Here is a 27,979-nt window from a genome sequence, read left to right as displayed (position 1 = left end):
CGTGTAAGTGCAGTGACGCCGGATTCGGATGGTGCACTTGACCGTTGTCCCTGGATAGGAGAGGGAGAAACAGCTGCAGACTGATGGGTCTGGCTTCAGAAAGGTAAAGAAGGTCTATCGCCGATGAAAACATCCCTAGCAGCGACTTGTAGTTCCTTACAGAAACTGAATTTTTTCTTGAGATGACCATAGCCAATTGTCATAGATGGGTTTGACGTTCTTCCAACAAGAATGCTTTGCATTGGATTGTGTCCAATCTGGCTCCCAGGAATGGCGCTATCTGATTGGGAATAAATTAGGACTTTGTGATGTTGACTTTCAACCCCAGCTTGCTGAACAGCCGCAAGAATGCGTTGGTGCTCCTGGTTACTTGCTTTTCCGTTGATGACTTTCACAGCCAGTCGTCCAAGTAGGGGAATACTTGGTGGCCTTGGGAACGTAGGGCTGCGGCTACCGGCATGAGGCATTTTGCAAATATCGTGGGTGCTGACTTGAGGCCGAAAGGGAGCACCTTGGATTGGTAGTGGGTCCCAGTCACCGTGAATCTGAGGAGTTTTTGATGCTTCTGATGAGTGGGGATGTGGAAATATGCATCTTCCAAATCGAGGGAGGTCATGAAGTCTCTTTTTGTTGAGACGACGTACGATTTCGTCCAGAGCTACTATCCTGAAAGTTTGCTTCCTTAGGAACTTGTTAAACTTTCTGAGATCCAAAATTTGTTTCAATTCCCCTGACTTCGTCACAACCAAGAAGAAACAGGAGTAGAAACCTTGCCCTCATTGCAGAGTTGGAACTTTCTCGATGGCTCCTTTTGCGAGCATAACGTTTGCTTCTTTCTGCAATAAGTGAAAATGTGGGGGGAGGGGCTCCCCTGGGTGACGTAGTTTGAGGTTTTTGTACGAATTCCGGCGTGTGACCGAAGGCAGTCAAATCCAGAACCCAACGGTCCGATGTTATACTCTCCTATTGCCGTAAGAAACTGGATATCTTTGCACCCATGAGAGGGGAAAAAGAGGGAGAAGCTGGTACCCTGGTAAAATCAGTTTTTTCCATTGTCCCTGCCTTGGATCGATGATCTCTTTCGACCCCCTTGGCGAGTGAAACCAGCCGTGACCAGTTGACGGTAGGCAGCGGGTTGATAGGACTGCCTATATTGTGGCTGATAAGGCTGGTATTGTTGGCCCTTTGGAAGTTTCCTCTGCAGGTAGACAAACCATGTCCTTTTGCCCCTCTGAATGGTACTTTACTGTATTGGAGGGAATCTAAAGATTTTGCTGTATCCGTGTCCTTTTTAATGGATAGAAGTGCCTCATCTATATGTTTGCCAAACAAAGCGTCCCCATCAAATGCCATATCCAGAACCTTAGACTGGAACTCCGGTCTAAATGTAGGTGTTTTCAACCACCCATGGTGCCTTAAGACTTCTGCATCTGCCAGTTGGCGAAGCCCCGTGTTGGCAATGTCGATAGCGCAGTGGATTGTCTCCGAGGCCACCCGTTCTCCTTCTATGAGGATCTTTCTGGCTTCCTTTTTTCTCTCCTCAGGAATGAGGTCTAGTAAAGAGGCCATATCCGACCACATTTGTCTATTGTAGTGGTCGATGAAATCCAAAGCGTTGGCCGCCATGATGGTAGTTGCAGCCAATTTGGAGAAATCCTTCCCCATGATGTCTAGCTTACGCCCTTTTTTTCCGGATGAGTAGAGAATGGGGTGGGTGGGTTCTTGGATCTCCTTTGTGCCGCCTGCGAGATAACAGAATCCTGCTTCGGGTGGGCTGTCAGACAAGAAGGACCATTTTCTGGGGCTCTGTATTGTTTCTCTATGCGTGAGAGCACTGGTGGTATTGTGGCCGGGGTCATCATTATCTTTATCCCATCTTGCCAGATGTAGTCTATTATTGGAATTGTGTGCATTGATTTTCTGGCTTCCTTTTTTAAGTCATACAGGAAGCAGTCTGTATTTGAAACCTCCATGGGGAGATGGAATCTATTAGAAGCCCTCTCCATTAAGTTGTGGAAACCCCCTATGTTTTCTGGTGGTGAATCCGCTGGATGGTGTGATGGGGGGGAGGGAGTAGGAATAATGTAGCCCTCCCATGGGTCCGCAGGCATTGGGTCTGGAATTTCGCCTTCTTCTCTCTCTTCATCCGAGGAGGAAAGGTCGACCGGATCCGGCTCTTGCGTAAAAGGCCGCACTGTAGGCGTTGCTGGCAAACTCGGTTTCTCAAGGTTTTGTGGTTGAACCAGTGGTTCCTTGCAGACTTCTTGAGATGAAAATCTTTGTTTGTAATCTGCCAGCATAGCTTGAAGGTCTTGTATCAAAGTTGGCAGCAGGTGAGCCATCTCTCTAGGGCGAAATTCTTGCTATTTGTAGCGTTGATAATGAACGGCGGTGCCAGATATGGCTAGTAGTATTGCTGGCCCTCATTATCTTCATCAACTGCCTGGCCCTTAACGTGCAACTCCGAAGGGCTGTGTGCCACTCCGTACATTCCATCATCTTTCTCATCATCTTCATCCGACTCTTGAAGATCCAAAAGGTGTGAAGGAGGCAAAGGGGAGATCTTACTGTAAGCTGACATTTCAGAATGAAAATATTTCTTCGTCACCCTAATCATCGTTGACGGTGGCGTCGACAGACTCCTGGTCACTGATGTTGGAAAACCGGTCGTTGACAGTGTTGCCATCGATGGAATAATCTTTGACGGTAACGTCGCCGACAATGACGTCGTCAATGGTGTTGTCGCAACTGCGGATGGCCTCGACGACAGTGTTGTCGTCGATTAACCTGTCATCAATGGTGTTGGCGTCAGCGACAGTAGTGGCGTCGACGGTATCTTCGTCGGCTACGTCACTGCAAACCTCACCGACTGCACAGATGGGGTGGTCGTTGACGATGATGGTGTCAATAATACCTTCGTCGACAATATGGGCCCAGAGATGGCTGTCTTCATCATCATACCTGATGTCGACGGGGCCGAGGACGTAATCATGAAACTTGTCGTTGTCGACGATCCAGTGACTGTCGTTGACGGTGGCGTAGTCGATGGGGATTTTTCAGCTCTGCTCTTCCCCGGATTCGATGAGGAGGCTCTATGGTGCTTCTTTTCAGTCCTCAGTGGAATAGAGGAAACAGAAGTTGAAGGCTCAGAGGAGACCTTAGAATGTTTCTCCTGTTTTGAGCACTCTCCAGAGTCTCTCTCTTGAGTTCTTGCTCTCTTGTGAGGCCTGGATGAGCCATCACTGTCCTCCTCCGATGACTTGCAGTACTTAGTGGACTGTAAGCACAAAATCAGCCTCCCCTCTCTATCTCTTAAGGTTTTAGAAGAGAAAATGCGACATATTTTGCACTGTTTTGCCTCATGGGCTGGGTGAAGGCAGTAAATGCAGTCCTTGTGAGGATCATCATCATGGACTCTCTTCTTGCCTCAGGTCTTGCAGGCCCGAAAGAGTCCTTTCTTATCAAACATGGTGAGGAGAAAATTTTCTGAAGAAAAACTGAGTAGAACTCAGGGAGACTCCCTTCACACACGACGTGCGGTGAAAATCTGAGGGAAATTCCCTCTGCTGGGAAGGTTCTAGAGGGTGCTAGCAGCTGATTGGCTGCATTCTACATTTAGTTATTTAAAAAAAAAAAAAAGAACATGGATAGGGTATACTTAACATGGCTCAAGGCCATTATACCCTATGGCATTATTTGAATACTGCTGGACTATTGTACCATGGGACTCCCATCGCGACGATGGGGAATGATTCAGGCATGTGCATCAATGAAAGATACCCCAATACTTGATAACCATAACAACAAGAAGCAATTTATAAAAAAAGTTACTTCATTTGTCAGCAACTTAAGGAACTAAAGAACTATTATACACACCTAGCAACAGGGCCATTATTGTAAATTATAAGCAAATTGAAGCAGACATCAAGATAAAAAGATAGAAAACGTATTAATTCAGACGAAGTGCGCAGTGCATTGTGACACTTCTGACAGTGACTACAGAGCAAAGAAAAGCTACTGTATGCACTTAGCAGCAGGGGCATTGTTACTAGTCACAAACAGTTTCAAAACAGGCCACAAGTTAAAAAGAAGAATGAAAGAAATCTTGTCAGTTCGAGCAAAGTGCAATTCCGAAAAAATAGCAGCAGAGTTTCATAACTCGAGTCTGTGAGCAATGAGTTTATTGGTGGAAGCCTGAAAATTCACACCCCAGTACAATATTTAAACCACAGTAAATCAAAAAGGATGAAGCCCACAGTAAGGTGCAAAGTGCCAGGTGAAAGTGAGTAGTGGTAGCTTCAATAATAGAACTAGGCCAGGGCCAAGGAGCACACAACACCTGTGCCACATTAAAATAACAAAGAACCTCCGCCACAAATGGTGTGCACTGAGAGCTAATCAGAGGTAGGTGCAAAGAGTGAGAACTAAGGTGACAAATAAAATGTCATGAGATTCCTTAGATGGACACAAGAGAAAGCAGATGAGAGGCTGAGCCTCGCAGTATCCAATGACTTGATCACATGAATATACACAATGGTAATTAAACCACACACCGATTAAGAGCATGCACAGCTCTTACTTTAACCATCCGGTAGTTCAAGAAAATGTGTTTGGTGTGGAGGTCCCAAAGTAGGATCCACTGGGGTGTTTAGACCAAGGTCACTGTTAAAAGTCTCCAAAATTATTCAACAGAGACAAGAGTAAAAGGTAAGTGCTGTTTATTCTGGTCATCCGCTCTCAAGAATCAAGGATTACCAACATTCTAACGTGAACTCCTGGGCATACTAACTAGAGTGGAGGAGGAGGGGTGGAAGGAAGATACCAAGGGGAAAGGCAAAAGGGAAGATTACAACAAATCTCCTTACCCATGAAAATAAACATGCAACATAGGAAAACATGAGAACAGCTAGTTAGACGTAGCAAGTCTATCCCCGCTCCAAGTATGTCCATCCTCCAGCTGCACCACATTTTTCCCAGAGCTCCTTACATTTTGTGAAGGGAAAAACTTGTTCTGCCCAACCTGTACATGAGTGGGTTTTCTTACCACCACAGGGTTGTTAACTTTGAGGTTAAGTTCTTTCACCCCATGTTTCCGGTTATACCAATCTTTGCAACTGGCTTGATGCCGCTGGACTTTCAGATGACTCACCCTGCTGTTGTTAACCACGGCTTTTCCCCCATCTAGCCAGAGGGGGTTCAATTTGGTGCCAGGCTCTCTTCCTATTAGGGCCACAAAAGGGGAAATTCCACTGACGAGGTTAGGTGCTGTGTGATAGGCCCATAAGCAATCTCTAAGGGAATCATCTATGTTAAACCTGTTGGTGATTGCCAGTTGGATATGCTCTTTGATCAAGCGGTTTGTCCTTTCTGCTAATCCATTGGCTTTGGGACAGTAGAGTGCAGTTTTTTCGTGCTTGATGTTTAAGTCCTTGAGAAAAGTCTTCATTTCTTCAGAGGTAAACTGCACCCCATTGTCGGTTACTAGGACCGCTGGTGTCCCTTCGAATGAGAAGACAGATTTTAGAAATGTGATGAGAAATGTGATTTGGTCGAAGAAGTGAATCTGACATTTACCCAGTGTGAGGTGTAGTCTACTACCACAAACATAAACCTTTTTTGTGGCCCTAATGCCTCCATTGGACCAATTATGTCCATCGCAAGTTTTGTCCATGGTATTTCTGGTACTCCTACTGGAGACAAGGGAACTTTGCGCAAGATTTTGGTCTTGTCGCTTCTAGCGCAACTGACACACTCCTTCACTTTTACTTCCACAATCGAGTCCAGTTTCGGGAACCAAAAGCTATTCCTGACTTTTGTTTTGGTAATACTTCTGCCTAAGTGTCCCTCATGGGCAAGGTCTATAATTTTATCTCTGAGGGCCGCAGGTGGGACTATTTTCTTGTTGCGATAAACTTTGTTGTCAATGATGGTTAGTTCATGTCTTACCTCCCAAAACTGCTTCATATCATCCGTGACATTGCAGCATTTCTCTGGCCAACCATTGATTATTAAGTTTTTTAAGGAATTCATTTTAGAGTCTTTCTTCATCTCTTCATCCCACTCCTCCTTAGTGATAGAAGGAAGTTGGATGGATAGGATGGGAGCATCTAACGGATCCTCTTTGTGGTTGACCGTGAGGGGTGATCTAGATAAATAATCTGCCACCACGTTTTCTTGTCTCGGCAGGTATTCAATCCTGAAGCAAACATTCTCTAACCCCAGAACCCATTTTGCTATTCTAGGGGATTCACAATGTACTTGTTTAGCTGAAAAAATGTATGTTAAGGGTTTATGGTCTGTTCGGACCGTGAATTTTGTCCCCCAAAGAATTTTTTTTTAAATGATTAATGGCCCAGTAGCATGCTAGGGATTCTTTCTTGATTACGGAATAATTCCGTTCTGATTGACTCAAAGTGCGGGAAGCAAACGCTATGATGGTCTCACCCTAAACCCCTTTCTGTGATAGGGTCGCTCCCAGACCTTTGTTTGAGGCATCGGTGCTTAGAATAGTTTTCTTTTTATGGTCAAAGGGGCCAAGAGCAGGTCACTATCCTCACATTCTACTAAGGACTAGACACATCAGGTAAAGAGTGAAGACAGACTAAGTCACATCATAAAAAAGGCCCTAAATCCAAAATGCTCCTGGGTGGGTCAACAAAGGAACAAAGAGGAAAGCCATTGAAGCAGGAGCAAGAAAGTCAGACAGACAACAAAGACACCTAATCATTAGCAAGGGGCTGAGCCAAGTATATGTACTGTATTGTAAACAATCAGTCTTGTCAACAAATAGCTTTAGCTGTCTGTAATCGAGACATAAAAAGCTACTCCAATTTAGTAAGGAGACATGGGTTATTTAGGATAAGATCAACCAATGCCACTATGGGCCTCATTACGATGCGGTTCGGACCGTAACCTACGGCTTGTCGGTTGCGATCCGAACCGCATCTACTTCTGTGGTCCGACTGACGCATTACGATGCGGTCGAAACCACTGACCTTAGGTCGGCCGGTTCCCAATCCACAGCAGTGTTGGGTTGGCCGGAGGCAACTCCAACGACATCGTAATAAGGGCCTTTGTGCATTCCCAAGGGGTCATGCAGCAGCACCGTGGATAGTCAATGCAATGGAACTCAGTAAAATTCAAAATTTTTCCAAACATGTAATAATACCTCTCTGAGATCATTATTGCTTGTCAAGCGGAACTTCTGCCCAGCTGATAGATGTGCTTCTTTTTCCAACTCTGTGAGACGCAACTGCAAAAGGGTAACATCATCTTAATTATAATGATCGCTCATATTTGACATTTCACACATTTTAAAACCAGTGTAGCTGATACAGATGAGATATCTGAAAACAATACAAGTTTACTTAGCATGAATGCTCCTCCATGCATCACCCGTCCCTTACAATGTAGCCTTACGGCTAGAGCTGTCAACTTCGAAGCTGGGGAACTGGGTTCGAGACTCAGCAACGACGCTCAGCATCCTGTGATTCTGGGCAAATCACTTAATCTCCCCGTGCTTAATAAAAATGAATGTGTCCTTCTGTAACGAAACTGGTGCTCATGTAAAGCGCTTTGGCAACCGATGTCTTGGGTCTAGTTCGCGCTATATAAAACTATTTTTTTAAAAAGAGAATGCTCTTAAACCAATAATCCCTTTGAAGCGTTGCCTAGTTTTATAAGTGCATGTACATTATAACCTACCCTGGTATTAGATGGGTGACATCAGGGTTGTAGATCACTAGCCCATCATAAAAAGAATTACTCCATCAAACATTGATTTTTAGGAATGACAACAAGGGTAAAGAATAAAAGAGCATGGTCCACTCATGGTCTATTCTGCACTACTGCCTTGTATAAGTTTACTGTATATAAATAAATCAATTACAATAATAAAAGAGCATAAAATTATCAAATCCAGTAAAACAGTGAAAGGAGAAAACCATGCCCAGTAAAACTAATTCAACAAGGAATTAGAGTCAGACTCCAAATTTGTTAACATGACAGGTTAAATCAAGAAATTTGATAAGCCTTTTTATACAGCATGGTAAAACAAAAATTAATGGCACCTTTCATCAACTGAACATTAGCAGCATTAAATAACTCATGCAAATAATAGCAGTTTCGGACAAAGGCAAATTATGGGGACGAATCCGATTCGGAACCTATGCTTCCAACCGAATCGAATACATTTCCGAACGACCGATTACGATGTAAGGAAATCGTTCTGGCTGTCCAATTCGGTTCTGATCAGCATTCGGACCACCCGAGTCGTTAGGAGACGAATCATACAGCTCTATGGACACAGTTTCTGACCGAGCGATTACGATGTCAGATTCTGACAGCCGTTCCAAATCAGTCTGCCTGACACGAAATGGCTGTCTGAACCTGACTCTGGGGGCCCGTAGCAGGCCCACCTTCATCTGTAGGCCTCAGGTTGGGGCCCGTGGGAGTACCCAAGGGACCCCTCTTTCCAATCATGCACAGTGTGGAAAGCACCATGAGGTGTCCGCTGCAGGGTGCAAGATTTTCCCCAACCACCCATTTTTAGGTCCCGCCTGAGCCAGCGCATGCGCTGCACTGGCGAGACTTTTAGTAAGTGGGCTTCAAAAATCCGACCACACGCTTTTGCTTGTGGTCTAAAGCTTGCAGTTACGCACACAGTTACACGCACAGGCACCATCTGGCTTTCCTCTCTCGTCATGGCTCATTAAGCGCATCGCTCGTGGGCACCCTTACAGCGCGCGATCGCAATCACTTTCACGGCCGTGCGGCCTCGTCACTTTCACGGCCGCGCAGCCAATGCTTGTTTTGTTTAAGCACTCGAGTGTGCATGTGTTTTCCCAATGTCTCCCTCATGCGAGTCTCATCTGCCTCCCTGTGATGCTCTTGCCCTTGTGTGCTGCTTCCTCCCCCCAAATCTCCAGCCCCGCTGCTTTCTCGCTGCATGCTGCCTCTTTCCCTGCTCCACATTGTTCGCTCTCTCATCCATTAGTCCCCCCCCATTGCTCTCTCTCAGTTTCCTGCCTTCCCGGCGCCCTCTGTGCTGATTCCTCCCACTTGAACTCCCTAGTTGCTCCCAGCCCTCAGTTGCTTTCTCCCACCCCCGCCCTCCGTGAGTCCACACAACCCCCACCCTCTAACAATAATAAATGGAAATGTAAAGGTTCGCCCAAGAGCACACAGAACATCAGTCGTAAAAGCAGAAATCTATATTGTGCCTGCACAAACCTCTAACACATCAAATGTACAAATGCTGACATTCTCCAATCACAGAGGGAAGGAGGGTTTGGAGACAGGCAAACACAAAGTCATAATGAGCAACTTTCCTAGACAAACAGAATTAAGGTCACACTGAATCGTGCAAGCTCGTCCCCGTGCCCTTTTATATGAAATACATCTCTGCTGAGTTTTATAGTAATAACAACACGATTCATGTCTGAAGAACCAGAGCCCAAACAAAAGGGACGACCCTTTCATGCACTCGGCAAAAATGAAGCAAGAAAATAATTTATCCCCCTCCCACTCCCCAGCATCCTTAGAGGGCAAACAACCACCTGCTCTTCTGTGACGTCCTTAATACATAAAACAATCTTTTTTTTTTTTTTTTTTTTTTTTTTTTTTAAAAACCTTTATTTGTGCAGAGTAAAAGAACAAATACGGGCCTACAACCATCAGGCCGGCCACAATACGGTTGAGCACAGAGGCAAACAATACATTCCCTGTGCGGCAAGGTCAAGATTAGCAACGATTCAGGATTCATACACTGGAGGGATCCTTGACACCGGGGGAAGGAGAAGTGAAGGTTAATTTTAAGGTTTTCAAAAAAAAACAATTTTTATCGAGAATAAAGTCAGTAAAGGATAGAAACAAGGAGATTCGAGTCCGCAAGTCGGCTTCATACACTGGAGAGCAGCAGCATCATTAAAACAGCCATAGAAAATCTCATACAGTAAGGCGATGCAATTAGATAACAGGATCATCACAGTAGTAAATACGCACCCCCTAAAAGCCGCCCCCACTCAATCCACCCCACACCCGGACCCCGAATCGAAACAAGTATAGCGCAGAGACATGAAAGAAAGAGGCCCATAGAACTAAGAAGAAACAGTAAATTACCCCCCCACCCTACACCAATGCGGAGGCTATGGCCTACCCCCCCCCCAGCATAGTGCCTGTCGCCCAATGAACCCGAAATATAGACGAGAGAGAAAGTAGGAATAGAGTAAAGAAACTAAGAGAAGAAAGAAGAAAGGAGGCGGGGAGGAGCCCACGTATCCTCAGGAGCGCCCGACACCACCGGCCAACCAAGCCTCCACACACTGAAGCCCCACTACACCCGAAGGCGGTCGTGGGAAGATAGCATGTAACACCACGGAAATGAAGGCAGACAGATCGCGACGAGTGCGCACAACATAAGTAGACAATTCCAGTCCCAGTCCAGCCCGGCCGTGAAGCCACGATGATAGAAAGTAATCTAGCCCTGGCCCGATCGCGGGCGTACGATTAGACCCGCCCCCTCTTGAATGCCCCCCATCCCGAACAGACAAAGACAATATGGCCACTTGGGAGAAGATGGAGAAGTAGAGTCACAAAATGGCCGCCGATCATCTATGGAGGTCCCCTTGCACACCATATAAAATCCAGACCTGGCTTGTAAAGTACATGAGTTCCACATAAAAGGAGTCATAGGCCACCGTGAACGGTTCCTCGAGGTCGCCAGGTGTAGTTCAGCTGGAAACTCCTGCGGGCACGGTGAGGCAGGCAACAACAAAGCAGGCAGCAATGACCGGGGAAACAAAGTATCTGCCATTGAGCAGGAGAGCGATTGATCCCGAGCGCCGGGAAAGCCAAATGCAGACACCAGTGTAGCACCGTTATACCCAGTCGTTGCTTCCCCGCAGGAGGGCCACAGCACTGGCAGACTCACGTCTTGTTGATCACAAACGGGGCGCTCACGGCCCGCAGCAGACAGTGTAGAGTCGAACCGCTCACTCAGCGTTTGCAAGCCGACACACAATTGCAGACGAAAGTCCCGCAGGGCAGCCAGAACGGAGCCGTATGTCAGCGGAGGCTGCGTCCCCCCAACGGCAGCAATCCGGGACGGCACTGGGGAGCTGGAGTCTGGTAGAGGGAGGGCGAAGCGGGCAGCGGGCGAGACCGGAGCATCACCCCCCAGCAGCGAGCAGGCAATCAGCGCCATGTTTTACCGTTGAACGGTACCGTGGCCAGGAGGGGGGATCGTGACAAGGAGGCAATTCCCAACAGGTCTGCGCCGCAACAGGTGAAAGCCAGCAGTCTCTTCCCCTCCCTCGGGCGCTCTTTGCAGCCGACTAGACCATAGAAGAAGGGGGTCTGCAGCCTTCCACAGCGTGGTCCACAGAGCGGGGTAGGAGACCCGCCACACCGGGGCTTACCCTCTGGCTCCAGCCCGTCAGATGCAGGGTACAGGAGGTGTCCGGGCGTCTCTCTCCCGGCTCTTCTGGCGACCGTACGTGGCGTGAGGCGGGATCGAGACCTCGGGCTCAGATTTGCACCAGCGGGTCCGGTGACTGCGACGCTTCCAGGGGGCCGGCCGAGGCCACAGTAGAGCAAGGGTCCAGGGCGGGGAACAAAGGCACCAAAAACTCCGGCATCCGGGCGGGCTAAGACTTCGGGAAAGCGGCGGCGCAGTCAGCGCGTCGTCGCACGCGTTGCACCTCGAAAATCGGCAAGGATAGGAATCAGGATGATAGTCCGAGGCCAAGGGCCGACGGAGCCGGGCGCTCAAGCGACTGCTCCGGTCGCCATCTTGGCTCCTCCCCTACATAAAACAATCTTGAATCATTTTGTAGGCACACAGATACTTGGTGTGCACAGTTATCTAATGATGCAGGCTCATAGGATCATAAGCTTTTTTCTCTTTTAGCCATGCTGCACAGTAATGGGAATGCTGTACTGCATGGCTAAAGACCATTGGCAAAGCCAATAGGTTTCAAAGGCAAGGGCTTTTGGCCAATGCTTGTTTCGTGAGTAATCGGAGAATGGCATTATGTTCAAGTAAGGTTGGACAGTACGGCTTGGTGGTTGGGTAGGGCCGAAGTTTGCTGCTATTACTAAATATCTTGGGACCAAAAGTCCAATTCTGTCCACATGGCTTTTTCGAGTTCGACCACTACGTGGCTGTACCTTTTACAACAAGCATTGTCATAGCCAATATGTCTCGCCTTTGGGACCTTATAAGTGTTTAGTTATCCAACACAATATCCGTGGTGCAACAACATCCACTGTTACATGGCTAAACACTTATAAGGTCCCAAAGGCGAGACCTTTTAGCTATGCCAATGCTTGTTTCAATGGGAGCCTGTGTTCTTCTTCGGAACACAGGTTCCATTGAAGTCAATGCACATCTGACCGAACGATGTTCTGAAGCATCGCAATCGGTAGGTTGGACTCGCAGAACCAGATCCGGTCGGAAACGATTGTGAAACTGACTATTCCGACCGACATCATAATCGACCCATATGTGTTTCCTTGTAATAACCACAGACTCTGCATCTCTGAAATTTAGTGCCTTTAAATTGACACAATCCATTGAACAGCAGGAGTGTAATGTACAAAAACCTAAATCTCATGTACTTGATTTTACTAAGTGGTTTCAAGGCAGACGTTAAGTAATCTTGAGAACCGGAGGTGTAGGTATCAAGCAGTAACTCTTGATGTTTGTATTTCAGAAATGCGCACAAATCGCTGAGACGATTATTATTCATCAAGGGGTTCCTTATAAGTTGTTTACGTGACGGCATGCTCATCGAAGTCAACAAGTCTAAGGGTGGAGAGCTGTATTCTTTTAAGTGGTTGGTCAGTCTTTGGGTGGTCTTTCCCACAACATTTTGCCTTTTTCCTCATTTTTTCCTGATATTGTTTGTGCTGGCCTTAGGACTATGTACACTTTACCTCTGCTAACCAGTACTTAAGTGCATGTGCCCAGTCCTTAAAACATGGTAATACTGGCTTATCCCCAATATTTAATTTTCTTATAAGTTTCTAGTAAAGTGGTACTACATGTACCCAGGGCCTGTAAATTAAGTACTATTAGTGGGCCTGCAGCACTAAGTGTACCACCCACTTAAGTAGCCCTTTAAACATGTTGCAGAACCTGTGTGTTCAGTTTTAAACTGCCATGTCAATCTATAAAAAAAAACTTTTGCCAGGCCCAAACCTTAATTTTAATACATATAAGTCATAAAACATGAAGAAATAAAGTTACGGGTAGCATAAAGGAGCTGTTCCCAATCGAACATCCAGGATCGTGTGGCACAAACAACCTTCGTGATAGACTCAGGAGGTTGAGTTATAAATGACGGAGTAGGTATTGAAGAAAGCTTAAGATTAAGAACATTGTTCCATCAAATACATTGATTCTTGATTAAATGTCATAATTGGTAGCTAAAGATGGACAAATTAAGTATTGATCAAAAGTAAAGCTCAAAGTGATGTGCTGTGAATTATGATCACTCTTCGTTCTGCATATTTTCTCAAACTCAAGGCTAAGGTTGAAGTAAGCAGAGTGTAATCAATCATTGTTGAATGTTTTCCTGTGATAAACGTGGGTTTCACGGGCTGGTCATTAGAAAATCTGCCGTTCAGTGACTGCAATCCATTGTTTTATAGTAGATTAAACAACTAGCCCGCATCAGATGCTGTTTTAAGTTTGGTCTTGTTGATGATATGAGGAACGATATTGAATACAGAGTCAGAAGAGTCGTCAGCTGCATCCGTAGATTTGGTTAAAAGTAAATGATTGTTAAAGTTCCCAGTAATAGTAATGATGAAGTTTGCGTGCGTCCAAGAAAGCCCAACATTTAGCATCTGTTTTATTTAAAGATGGTGGAAGATAAATCTTATTGCTGAGAACGGATTGTTTCCCTTTGATTTTTAACTGAACGTCTAACTTTTCATTTGAAACAGTTAAGAGGTTTTGTTAATAAATTGTTGTTAATCAGGGCTAAAAGACCACCGCTGGCTCTGCCCATTTTTGATTTGATAGTTGGCTTGTCAAATGTTGAAGATGCCAAATGATGTAGTTTTCCACGACTCTGTAAGACATATCACATGAAAGGTGTTTAAAAAATGTTCAAGAGACGCACCACTAAGAGCGAGTTGGCTGTCAATCCCTGCAATGTTCCAGGAGCATATTTGTAGAACAGTACCTTGACTGAGTGAAGTACTTGGGTTCCTGTTAGGTTAAATAAGAAGAACTCCACATGTTAGGGCGACTGCTACCTGTAATGAGGTTATTCATCTGCTGAGTTATTATTAAGGATTATTTGTACATTTTCCTGGATATTGAAGTTGAAGTGGTCAAGTTCTCTTTAACTCAGGAGAACTCTCGACGGCCAAGAGGCACTGCCAGAAACTTGAAAGATAATGGAGATCTACCAACACCCTTACTGACAAAGTCTTTTAGAAAAAGAGCTCAGCATTTAATAAATGATTAGTACAGACTAGCTGAGCCAAGTATAATCATGAGCATACCCCATCCTCCACTTTTAAAGAAATCTTCTTGATATATTGCACGCTTTCTCATCCTGATGCAGTTATCCCTACTCAATAGAGGTGCTCAGATCTCTCTGATTTCATCAAGATAAAATTACACGGTTACTCAGATTAGTTCCCTAGACATGACTTTCAATTGAATATCATCCCTGTCCTCTTCTATTCTTATTTTGCACACTTCAATTTCTGTCTAGTCATCTTTTGATTCTGTAACCACTGATGATATTCTTTCGACTATTCTGGTTCTTCTCTATAGAAGGCGAAATAGCAGTTACCATTTCTCTTGCTGCATTTCTGACCTTGATCTGCAATACTTCAATCCACTCATCTCTGATAAGTTAACTGCTGAATAGAAAAAGGCACTTTTCACCCCGCTTCAGAAAAAGCTTTTGCTTGACCCCTCAGTCTTGTCTAATTATGATCTCTCAGCGACCACTGACCTCTATTGAGACCCATGCTTTATTATATAACTTTCGGTCTGGCTTCCTCCCTAATTTCAGCACTGAGAAAGCACTGATTGATGCAACCAATTACGTCATGTGGATCGTAGACACCAGTTAAGCGGGGCCTGGCCAGACCTTCCTTTGGTCTGACCCCCCTAAATGAAAGGCCAGGAACTGAATTTATGTTGTTTAAAAACGTAGTTATGGTTGACATTGCTCTTATGAACCATGGCATTTGTCTGCTTACTTATACTGAAACTGAAAGAAGCTCAGACTGTCTAAAGTAAGAAAACCAGGCACAGAGTGAGTGAGGCAGAGGCAAGGGAAATGGGCCTGAGGCTGCCCTGCGCTGCCCTACTAAATGATACAAACATTAGGTCTGAGTCATCACGAGTTCGGGAGGCCAGATCGATAGCTGAAGTCTCACAACGATAAATTAGTGCTTTGCAGCAGGGTGACATGAAGCATGAATACACTGCTCCTGGGTCTCGTAGCCTATCTGAGCAGTATATAACTGGTGTCTTGAAGGACACAGATGCAAGATGAGTGATGGCAGTGCTAGGCCTCTACCCAGCATACACCTAGACACCTGTGTTGCACCTTATGTGAACAAGGTATTCAGCCAAAATATTGAGTTAAAAATATTGAAATACCAGAATATCGAGTCTAAAATATTGGGACATGGAAATATCGACAGCAAGAATATCGATGTAAAGAATATAAAATTTAAGGTAAGTAGTATCGATTTTTTAAATAACTAAGTCAATTCAATTCAATGAATCTTTATTCGAATTATAACAATTCATAAAAGCACATCATATATTCACATCAAAGAAAAAACAAATTCCCCAATAATACATGTGAGTTAAAATACATCATTATTTACATTTCCATAGTTCTGCGCGCATAGACAGCTGTTTTTAAAAAACTACAAACACGGAAGATTATTTCCTCGTTTCCAAGTGCTAACAATACCTCATAAGATTTGGTTAAACTAATTGGTCTAAATTTTTTAAAATAAGGGATTAAGAACCGCTTTGTATACATTAAGTAAAAATTACAGAGAAAAAAGAAGTGCAAATCGCTTTGTTTACTTTGCCCATTACAGGGACAGCTCGTCATAAGTGCAGTTTCTTGGTACCCCAAAGGGAAATTTAAAAGATACCTAATAGTCCCAGCCCTCAGACGACATAGAAGACTTCTTTCCCAGTTTGTCAATTGTATAGTAAGATATAATGGGAAGGGATTTCTGGTGGCTGCTATTTCCATATACCTTATAACTGTTGGTTTCTCTTTTTCCCTCCTAAGTCTTTTTTGGCAGAACAGTGCGCTTAGTGCCTCTTTTAATTCAGATTTTTTAATTTTACTGGCATGTGTAGGGTTCATAAAAATATTATCCATGCCTATTTCTCGCAGGTTTGTGTTTATGTAAGATATCCACGGGATCTTCAGCCCCCTATCACAATTTAAACAATCAGTTATTATCTCTTGTGTGAGTAGCGCGGATTTGTTTGTCCAGACCGAGTGCCAAATAGTACTGGTCGGGAACTAACAAAATCTGAGATAAAATTTAAATCTAATTCATTATGTGTGATGAGATTGGATGTGAAAATTGGCACATTTAATAATCTCCTGCAAAACCGGTTCTCTACCCGCTGGATGGAGATGCTGTTCCCGATGCCCCAGACTTCAGCTCCATAAGTTGCCACTGGCACACATTGGAGTTTGAAGATCTTAGCAATTGCCTTTATTACTCCCGACCTCTTAGGTTTCGGGATGCTTAAAATTGAGTTTGCGGCCTTTGAGAATTTGCTCGTGGCCTGGGCCAAATGCCCAGACCACGAGCCATTCGCAGCAAAGGTCACACCCAAATACGGGAAAGTATTGGTTGCGATAAGTTTTTCTCCCCCGACTTGTATGGGGCTCAGTCGCCGTTTCCCTGGCCCACATGCCATTATGAAAGATTTTTTAAAATTGACTCTTAAGTCCAAATTGTCCATAAATACAGTAAAATTAAGAACCTGAGAACGGAGCGAGTTCGGTGTGCGGCCCATTAGCACCGCATCGTCTGCGTACAGAAGAGTAGGTATTGCTTTGCCATTTATTAGGGGTACGTCTGGTTTGGACTTTGCAAGGTAGTTACTAAGCCTGTTTATATAAATAATAAAAAGCAGGGGTGCTAAAACGCACCCCTGTCTAACTCCTCTTCCAATTTCAATGGGTCCAGACAATTCCCCGCCTACGCCTATTCTCACTCTAGATTTTAGGTCCGTATGTAAAAAAGCTAAAAAGTGAACCAGGGTCGTGTCCATCCCATACTCTAATAAAATAGTCCAGAGTTTAGACCGATTAACCAAGTCAAAGGCGGATGACAAATCCATAAAAGCTAAATAGATAGGGACAGAGCGGGCAATATTATATTTGTCAATAATTAGTTTGAGGTTGAGGCATTGTTCCACTGTGCCGACCCTTGATCTAAATCCTAGTTGGCAGGGGGATAATATCCCAGTTTCCTCTGACCATGTAATCAATCTATTGTAGATGACACGACCTAATATCTTCAGTGTGTTATCTAACAATGAGATTGGTCTGTAGTTTACAGGATCCGACCTATCCCCTTTCTTATAAATTGGGACTATTATACTAGTACTCCATGTTTCAGGCATTGGGGATTCAGGAAGACTGTTAAAAACATTCACTAGTATGGGTGCCCAGAGATCAGGTTTCTATGAGGGTCTTACGTAGGTTCCTATTTGCAGTTGAGCAACTATGATCAAACCACCTGGGGTCTTTAGGGCTCTGAGGGGCCTGGACCGTCAGCAAAGACCTGACTGAGGCACATATTTTGCTAAAATGTGTTATGATTAGCTGGCCACCAGTTGTTTGGTCTAGGCAGAGATCTATGCTCTGCTGATTATCCCCTAACAAAGATGCCATAACTTTTGCTCTATCTATGCCTCTCCATTTTAGCCGCAATTTATCAGTGGATACGCTTAGATCCTTTGCTCCCTGCGTCGATCTATAAACCGGTTTGGGGGCTAATTTAAGTGTTACAGTTACGGGGTTATGATCCCCAAAGTCAGTGTCCACCGTGTCAGTTTCTACTATACAATCAGCCATACCAGGGGAAACAAAAATAAAATCAATAGTGGAGGTACTAGCTGGTCCTCTATGTGTAGGTACCTGATCCTGCGTTAATTTTGGTCCATGATCCTTTGTGTTACTAAGAATGTGATCATCTAGGAGAGCTCTCAATTCCCGACCCCTTTGATTAGCAAGATATCCATTTTGCTGTTCCGCCGATGAAATTATTGGGAGCTGCGCGTTAAAATCCCCAGCCACGACAATTTCAGGCCCACCGATTTCTCCCTGACTATCTACTAACTTGGAAATGAAACTAAGTCATTATTATCGTTTGCAAAAATATAGTTGTTTAAAATATCGTTTTTAAATTATTGCAATTTATTTTATATATATTTTAAATATATATGATATAATTGTTATGTATAATTATTATTTATGTTTTTTAAATATATTTGTTACCTTTTTAGGAGTTATCACATTTAATTGAATTACATTTTGTGTTTTTTAGTTCCATAGCGGGTTATGGGTTTATAGGGGTATAGGGTGGGAAGTAATTTAATTATAAAAAATGTATGATTATTTTATATTTCATATTATTTATTTAATTGATATGTATTATTATTACAGTATTTTTTTTTAAAGTAAAATGTATGTGGGGTTTATAGGGGTCAAGGGTGGGAAGTAATTTATTTTTAGTTAATTCATAATTAATTGTTGATTAATTTAATTAATTAATTGAAAATTAATTATGTTAATTGTGTAGTTTTGTTTTTAGGTGAGGATTGTGGGGTTATAAGGGTAAAGGGAGGGAAGTAATTTTTTTAAATGTATTAATATTTAGTGGTTAATTAATATTAACTCTTTCTTTCGACTACTTTATTTCGATCAATAGACCATAAAAGTGCAAAAAAACAATACAGTAAGTTGAAACAATCATATACAAAGTACGCAATCAGGTTGCCAGCGAGGTCCTTGAGTGCAAATACTAAAACAACGTCCCTACAAATTTCCCAAGAGGGACATACAAAATAAAATGAGCCATATTAAAATATACTAAAACCATACAATATAAATTATAGGCATTACCAAGTTACACAATCCAATAGCCCGGTAAAATCCCTAATTGCAAAGACAATACCCAACACCAAGAACAAAACATCATGTCCTCTGATAACCATAGAAACAGATCTCTTTTAGGCATAGATGGTTAAGATACAATAAAATGGGACATGACCTATATGGGTAACGTGTCTGCTTGGGTCTACGAATTGGGGCCCAAAAATGACTTACGCACACACCACATAGAAAGTAGAAAGCGCAAGAGAGCAAATACAATTGGCATTTGGGTACTGTATTTTAAGAGCCTAAATGAATCTGCACACTGCTTGGTCCCCAAATTTCTGTATAATTGTATCAGTCGTTTATGCCTGCCTTTTTTATAGCCAGAGCAAAAAAAATACATATAGTTCCGACTGTGCCTTGTTGCTACAGGCTGTACACCCTAGAGGAGAGCTACCTGCCCATTTGCTAGAAAATGCACGCAGTGAGAGTGACCCATTTCTAACTTGGACGTATAATTTCCTTGCTAATGCAGGTTGTAAATCATTCATTAATGCTATAATTCAGGGAATGGAGATCCCCTCAACCTGGGCTGGGGCTGAAATTCTATGTCAGGACCGGAGGTGAGGATTATGCTATTCTTTCTTCACTTTATTGAATAGCAGCCACTTTAAAGTCAAACAACTACTATTCCCATGAACCATAGGGAATAAACATCAAAACAATAGAGTGTCCACAGATAGAGCGTCCCATCCAGTGCACCAATCAGGAGTACCCAGGGTGCTGATAGTCCTCTGTCCCTGACCATGCTTTCTCTTTCTTCGCTGCAAGCAGCCAAGATAAGTCACCTTGTTTCTCTTGTGTTGCATTGTTTATTAGAATATATGGGTATGCTTTTATATAAGTGAATCAGTTTATTGCTATTTGAATTTTATGATCGCAGGCTTTGTTCTCGTCTTTGACGCGGCTTGACAGCCTGCGGCGTTTCTGTGTTTGCGGTTCTCTCACGGCGCGTTTGTCAGGGGCGCGCGAGCCATTTTTTCTACTGGACGTGCGTCACCCGCCTTGATTATCAAAGGTGTTTATCTATCCTCAGAGGGTTTGGATTTCATTTGTGAGCCGCCGCTACTCGGCGCCTCGCTCCGGCCGTGGAAGTCTCCCTGCTCCCTAGCGGCTGTATCTCGGTGCCGGCTTGCAGTGTCTGAGGGACTCCGCCAGAGGGCGCCTGACAGCGTCTCTGACGTGGCGCGCGCCTGGGATTCCGTGCATTCCTGTGCGCATCGGAACCCAGGCTGCATCGCCGTGTGAGCCTTGTCTGTGTCTGCCTTTACACCCCTGACAAGGGTCTGTGCTTTTTGCCATTAGGCATTTCACTGCATGTTGTTTCCTCACGCCCCCTTGAACGCCCGTTTTCATGGGTCTGTTGCTGCTATTAGGCAGCATTTGGCAGCGTTTCACTGCCTGGGGGTCTGTATATTGTAGGACAATAACGCTCTGTTGCCGGAGTCTGTAGTGCAGATTCGCTCTGCAGGGATCCATTTGCTGGCAGACTGCCCACACATATAATTTTGCACCAGGGCTGTTTGAGTCCCAGGCTTTCGAACCACTGCCCGCCCATATTACCGGCTGACACCCACCCCCCTTTTATTAGAGGTTTACCACCTCGATTTCTTACTGGTCTAGTCATCACTTACCTGTTGTCTTACTTACCTCTCCATGGAGACCTATCAGGATGACGTCTATCAAGAAGATCAATGGGAAGAGGACCCTCTCGCGGCTCTTCCATGGAATGATGACTTTTATGACGCGGTTGATGAATCCATACACAAGGCAGTAGAGCAGGCCATTACCCCTCTTGAGGAGCGGCTATCCCGAAAAATTGACCAGGCCTATGAAAAGCTGGCCGCAGCCACGGAGGCCTCGTCCAAAGGCCATTCCCCCAGCGGTCCAGCCACGGACATACACCAACCACCAGCCAAACGTGCTAGGGACGCGGAGGTGGATTCTGATGCATTCAGCTGCCTTAAACAGGCTTTTATTGCCAGCTCTGTTCCACCTGTAACCCCCTCTACTTCTGCAGACGGGGACCCTGGGGACGCGGACCCCTCTCCTGAACAGTTCCACCCCTGGCTTCCTTCCAAGTCAGCGCCAGCCTCTAGCGAGCCAAACTTGTGTGCGGACATGCTGGACCTAGACGATGTCCTGCACTCGCGCTCCTCTGACTGGGCCACTCCTGAGATAGATCCCAGAATGGCTACCATTTTACAAAAATTTGTCAAAGACCCTAAGAAAGGCATTGACGAACAAGTTACTTACCTTCGGTAACGATCTATCTGTAAGAAACATTAGTTAGTTAGATTCCTCACCTTAGAATATCCCCAGGCGTCAGACTGGATCCGGAAGATTTTTGTAGCAATACCCCTTGCGCGTCGCTAGGCGTCGTCTGCGGCTCCGCGTCCGTCGTTGGCGTCGTGCGCCGGAATGACGTCGTCGGAGTACTTAGACACCGCCCTCGCGCGCTGACGTCAGTTCTTGTACATAGCTTTCCGCGCCAGGAACGCAGAGCCATGCAAGAGACCAACACTGGTGCCAAAAAATCTAGGGCCCTGAAAAGGATAGCCTTAACCCTAGATATCAGTTCGCAGAACGGGGAGGATGGGTGGGTCGGTGAGGAATCTAACTAACTAATGTTTCTTACAGATACATCGTTACCGAAGGTAAGTAACTTGTTCATCTGAAAGAAACACGTTAGTTAGATTCCTCACCTTAGAATAGATACCCAAGAATACCAACCCCGGTGGTGGGTCTGCGAACCAATATCACACCAGAAAGTCCTGGAGGACAGAACGGCCAAAGAAGCCATCCCTCCGGACTTGGCTGTCTAGGCAATAGTGCCTGGCAAACGTGTGCAGCGAAGCCCACGGCGCCGCCTGACAGATGTCCTGCAAAGGGACTCCCCGTCCCAAAGCAGTAGTAGCCGCTGTGGCCCAAGTAGAATGGGCTCGCAGCCCAACAGGAGGGACCTTTTTTGCCAAAGAATAACAGGTTTTTATACACAAAACGACCCAACGGGAGATGGTCCGTTTGTGCACAGCTTTACCCTTCTTAGCACCCACGTAGCCAACGAAAAGCTGGTCGTCCACCCGGAACTGCTTTGTGCGGTCCAAATAAAAGGAGAGCGCACGTTTTGGGTCCAGACGGTGGAGCCGCTCTTCCTCTTTGGAAGGATGCGGAGGCGGAAAGAAGGTGGGCAAGGTGACAGATTGCCCAAGATGAAAGGGGGTCACCACTTTCGGTAGAAAGGAAGGACGAGGCTGAAGGACAACCTTGTCCGGATGAACTGATAGAAAAGGAGGCTTGGACGATAGGGCCTGGAGCTCACTCACCCGTCTAGCCGAAGTGATGGCTACCAGGAAAGCAGTCTTAAGAGTCAGAAGACGAAGAGGACAATTGTGAAGAGACTCAAAGGGAGCGCACATCAGAAACGTCAGAACAAGATTCAAGTCCCACTGAGGCATTACGAAAGGGACAGGAGGGAACGTGTGAGTAATGCCTTTAAGAAAACGTGACACTACAGGGGACTTGAAAAGAGAGGGCTGATCAGGCAGCCGTAAGAAGGCAGAGATGGCAGCAAGATAACCTTTCAAGGTGCCCAGGGCAGAGCCCTGCTGGGCCAAAGAAAGAAGAAAGAGGAGAACCTCAGAAAGAGGGGCGGAAAGGGGATCCACAGCCTTTGCTGTGCACCATGCCACAAATTTGTTCCACCGGCAGGCGTATACCGTCTTTATGGAGGGACGCCTGGCTGCCAGAATGATATCACAGACTTCAGGAGGCAAGTCAAATGGCATCAACTGCCGCCGCTCAATCTCCACGCATGGAGGTGGAGGCTGGACAGGTTCGGGTGGAGGACCGTCCTCTGCTTCTGCGACAGAAGATCCTCCCGAAGGGGCAGACGTATCGGAGGATCGGTCAACATATTGAGTAGCTCGGGATACCAGTACCTTTGTGCCCAATCCGGAGCCACCAAGATGACTTGGGCCCGGTCGCGCCTGATCTTCTTCAGCACTCTGGGCAGAAGTGGTATAGGTGGAAAGGCGTACAACAGACCGCAACTCCACTCGCGACGAAAAGCTTCGCCGAGCGAGTGCCGCCTTGGAAATTCCAATGCGCAGAACTGCTGACATTGCGCGTTCTCGTCGGTGGCGAATAGATCTAACCAAGGCTCTCCCACTGCTGAAAGAGACCTTGCGCCACCTCGGAGTTCAGACGCCATTCGTGATCCATCATGCACCGGCGGCTGAGTTCGTCTGCTCTGGCATTCAGAGAGCCCGCCAGATGTTGAACCACCAGGGTGATGCCCTGGTGTTCCAGCCATGTCCAGAGGCGCAGAGCCTCCTGACAAAGGGTCCACGACCCCACCCCGCCCTGTTTGTTGCAATACCACATGGCGGTGGTGTTGTCCGTGAACACCTGCACGACACTTCCCCGGACAGAGGGAAGGAAGGCTTTCAGTGCAAGTCGGATCGCTCTCAGCTCCAACAAGTTGATGTGGAGGCGAGACTCCGCCGGAGACCAGAGGCCTCTGATCTCCGCCTCTCCCATATGGCCACCCCATCCCAGGAGGGACGCATCCGTCACTACGACATGCTCCGGTAGGGGTAGGGAGAGGCTCTTGCCCGTGACCCAATCGCGGAGGCCATCAGCCCCAGAAGCCGCAACACTAGCCAGATCGAAACCCAGGATCGAGGCCGAAAGATGGGAATCAGGGCCTGTATATCCCAGACCCGCTGTTCCGGTGGATAAACCTGGAACTGCGCCGAATCGAGAACCGCTCCGATGAAAAGGAGCTTCTGAGAGGGGCTCAGGTGTGACTTCGGCACGTTGATGGAAAACCCCAGCAAATGCAGGAGATCCGCCGTATTCTGGAGGTGGGAGGCGACTGCCTGGGGCGAGCCTGCCTGCAAAAACCAGTCGTCGAGATAGGGGAAGACTGGAACCCCTGATCTGCGCAGATGAGCTGCGACCACCGCCATCACTTTCGCGAACACCCGAGGGGCACTGGTAAGGCCGAAGGGGAGCACGGTGAACTGAAAGTGCTCCTGACCCACCGTGAACCGCAGGTAACGCCGGTGGGCCGGCAGGACGGGGATGTGAAAATATGCATCCTGCAAGTCCAACGCTACCATCCAGTCTCCAGGGTCGAGGGCAGCTAGAACCTGAGCCAAAGTCAACATTTTGAACCGTTCCTTCCGGAGGAAGGCATTGACGTTCCAGAAAGTAGTGGCAATAACAACCACGACCTACTTCTGGGCTCGGAACGCGCTCGACGGCCTCTTTGGCCAAGAGGGCCGAAACTTCCTCTCGCAGAAGATTCAAATGATCCTCCGAGATACGGTGGTGCTGCGGTGGCATGGCTGGAGGGGTTGTCTCGAAGGGGAGGGAGTAGCCCCTTCGGACGATTTGCAGCACCCACCTGTCCGAAGTGATGGTACGCCAGTGGAGCAGGTGATGGCGAACCCGGCCCCCCACTGGCGAGGAATGGGCCTGAAAGCTCGGACTAGGAAGGCTTTGAGGCAGATGCTGCCGGGGTGGATGTGGACTGACCGCGTTGTCCTCCAGTACCGCCTTGGCAGAAACCACGTCCGCGACCGCGTGCAGCCTGGTTCTGCTGCCGGTGGCTAGGCGGACGTGAGGAGGTGCCCCTTCCTTGGCCACGAAAGGAGCGAAAAGCGGAAGTTTGTGGCCGCGGGCCCGAGAGCAGGAGTCCTTGAAGCGAGCCAGCGCACTGTCCGCTTTCTTACCAAAAAGGCGAGCGCCATCAAAAGGCATGTCCATGAGAGTGCTCTGGACATCCCCTGAAAAGGACGTGGACCGCAGCCAGGCGTGACGTCAAAGCGCCACCGTGGTAGAAATCGCCCTACCCGGCGAGTCCGTAGTGTCGAGTCCACATCGGATGGCATGGCGCGCTGCATCTCTCCCATCGGCCAGAGCCGAGGAAAGCCGTGCCCGGGTCTCCTCCGGGCACAGGGGCAGCACGTCCTCCACCGTATCCCACAGAGAGTGGGAATAACGGTCCAAGAGACAGGCGGTGTTCAAAGACCGCAGGCCCAAACTGAGCGAGGAGAACAGCTTTTTACCGAACTGTTCCAGTCTCTTGGAATCCCGGTCCGGTGGAGCGGACGGGAAGGAGGATTGGGAGGTAGAGGCCTGGATAACCAGACTCTCGGGGGTGGGGTGTTGGGACAGAAAACTGGGGTAGCCCGGAGCAGGGCGGTGGCGCCTGGCAACGTTCCTATCCACAGGAGGGACTGTGGAGGGCTTGGACCAGGTGCCCTGCAGAACGTCAATGAGGGCCTCATTGAATTGCAGCAGAGGCTCAGTGGAGCATGCGGCAGTCTGAAGCACCTCATTGAGAATGTTAGTCCTCACAGCCACGGCAGGCAGCTCAAGCCCAAGGGCCGCGGCCGCCTTGCGCAGCACCACAGAAAAAGCTGCACCTTCCTCCGAAGCCACAGTCGGAGGAGAGATGAATCCAGTGTCCGGTGAGGTATCCAAACCACTGGCCTCCCCCAGTTCATCTGCCCAGTCCTGTGCAAGTTGGCCCTGAAGGGCCAAAGGATCCACGGACCCCTCCCAGTCACCCCCGTCATCCGATTCCTGGTAAACAGGAGGAATGATCGGAGCCGGTCGATAGACATAATGTGTCTCTAGCGGCGTTGGATGCGGCGTCGGGCGGCACCGCATCGGCGTCGGGACCGGACAGGGGCTGAACCGGGGATCGACGTCGACCGGAGTCGGCGTCGGAGGTGGCACCGGTGTCGACGCCGGCGGAGGAGGCGTGACGAGGTCAATGGGGGCCCAGGCTCGGGCCCCTCGGGGACCTGCGGCGTCGGGGCCGGAGCCTCCAACGGCGACGGGGCCGGAGCCGCCGGCGCGCAAGGTTGCCCAGTCGAGTCCGCGGGGCCCGAAGGCGCGCCAACAGGCGTCGACGGCGGGGCCAGGCTCCTCATGGCCGAGAGGAAGGCACTGACCTCCGCCGGCGTCGCGTCAGTCCCAGGGACCGGCGGGTATGGGGACGTGCGCGGCGCCTGCGGAGCCGCGGGGGTGGAACCACCCTGACCCTCGGCCGAGTCGCGCGACCGGCGAGGGGAGTCCGAAGAGCGGTGTCGCCTCTTGGACTTCTTGGAGCGCTTCGACTTACCCGAAGACTTCGAGCCAGACGAGCGACGATGTCGAGTGCGGCTCCACGACCGATCCTTGGACCTCCTCCTGGACCGGGATCGAGAGCGGCGCGGAGCCGAGTGGCGAAGCCCGAGAAGCTTGCGGGACCGCTCCCGCCTAGCTTTCGAGGTCAGGGCCATACAATCGGAGCACGACTCAAGATAAACTACTGGATGTCTTGGGGCCCACTACCAAAATGTTAGATATGGCAGAAGAGGCCAAGGTCTCGGGCTCTCTCATATCCCCCGTACACCTCTCCTCCTGGGCCCAGCGTGTAGTGGTGTTCCTCAGGAACGCCAACTGCACGCTTTCCACAGAACTGCGCAGGTCCCTTCTCATCAAGGTTGACCCCAAGCTTGGGGACCTGGCGGACACTGAAGCGGGCCCAGTCGCACAGGGTGGCCTCTTTGGCGAACCCTTTATCAAGGAGCTAGGGAGGTTCGTTAACACCTTTACCTCACTAGATAGAGCGCAGACTTCCATCAGAAAGGTGCTGCGGGGCCTGGTGAGGTAGGGGCCGCTCGTCCGGCTGTCCAAATCAGCACAGAGGACAAGGCTCCAATCAAGGACAATATCAGGATCAACCCCGCTTTGGAAACTTTTACTCCACCTGTGGACGCCGAGGCAAGAACAGAAATGGCAGAGGAGGAGGCGGCTCCAATTCTTCCGGTGAGTGTTCTCCCTCCTTCCCTTCTAAAAGTGGGGGGCCGTCTGGCGCATTTTTTCCCAATGTGGACTTCCATCACGGGGATGTTTGGGTTCTGCAGACAGTAAGGGGCTTTCACATAGAGTTTCAGGGGACTCCTTTGCAGCTCGTCCCTCCCCGCCCACTCTGTTTTTCCGAGGCAGACGCCGTTCTGGTTGACCAGGAGGTCCGTTCCCTTCTAGACAAAGGGGCGATAGTAGAAACCCTGTCGCACCCCAGAGGTTTCCTCAGCAACCTCTTCCTCGTAGATAAAGTGGACAGGGGTCAGCGTCCGGTCATCAATTTGCGCGAATTCAACGAGTGGCTGGTTTACCGCCACTTCAAGATGGAGGGGATCCATCTTCTTCGCGACATTCTCCTTCCGGGCGACTGGATGGTGCTCTTCGACCTCAAGGACGCTTACTTAGCGATCCCCATCTTTCCCCCTCACCGCCGGTTCCTGCAGTTTCCTTGGCGCAACAAAACGTACAAGTTCTCTACCCTTCCCTTCAGCCTGTCCTCCGCCCCCTGGTGTTTCACCAAGGTTTTGCGGCCGGCGATAGAGCGCCTCCGGGCGTCGGGCATGAGACTCATTGTCTATTTACAAACTGCAGTGGATCTTCTTCAGAACCTAGGGTTCGTGATAAACGAAACCAAGTCCACTCTGCTTCCGTCCCAAAGGGTAGTTTTTCTTGGTTTCTTAATAGATTCAGTGGAGTCTACTCTCAGCCTTCCCGCTCGCAAGATGACGTAAATTCGCCACGAAATTCAGAGGGCTTTATCCCTGACTCAGATTTCCCTCAGACAATTAGCTCGGGTGGTGGGCCTTCTTTCGGCCTCCATTCAAGCTATCTTCCCAGGTCCGCTCCACTACAGGGCACTTCAACGACTCAAAGCGGCCCACCTCCGCAAGGGCTGCCCTTACTCCCACAAGGTGGGTCTGACACCG

General features: G+C 47.7%; 1 protein-coding gene across 1 annotated transcript in view; it reads right to left on the bottom strand.

The window, feature by feature from the left end:
* POLN (DNA polymerase nu) overlaps positions 1-27,979 on the bottom strand; it is a 2,789,368-nt gene that overhangs the window by 1,103,185 nt on the left and 1,658,204 nt on the right. Inside the window, exon 14 of the mRNA XM_085643153.1 lies at positions 7,169-7,252. Coding sequence (XP_085499279.1) covers positions 7,169-7,252 — 84 coding nt within the window. The remainder of the gene's footprint in view (positions 1-7,168; positions 7,253-27,979) is intronic.

Source organism: Triturus cristatus, chromosome 2_2 (assembly GCF_964204655.1).
Source record: "Triturus cristatus chromosome 2_2, aTriCri1.1, whole genome shotgun sequence".
NCBI classification, from domain to species: Eukaryota; Metazoa; Chordata; class Amphibia; order Caudata; family Salamandridae; genus Triturus; species Triturus cristatus.
Note: the sequence above shows the minus strand (reverse complement) of the source record. Positions and strands in the feature narration are given on the sequence as shown.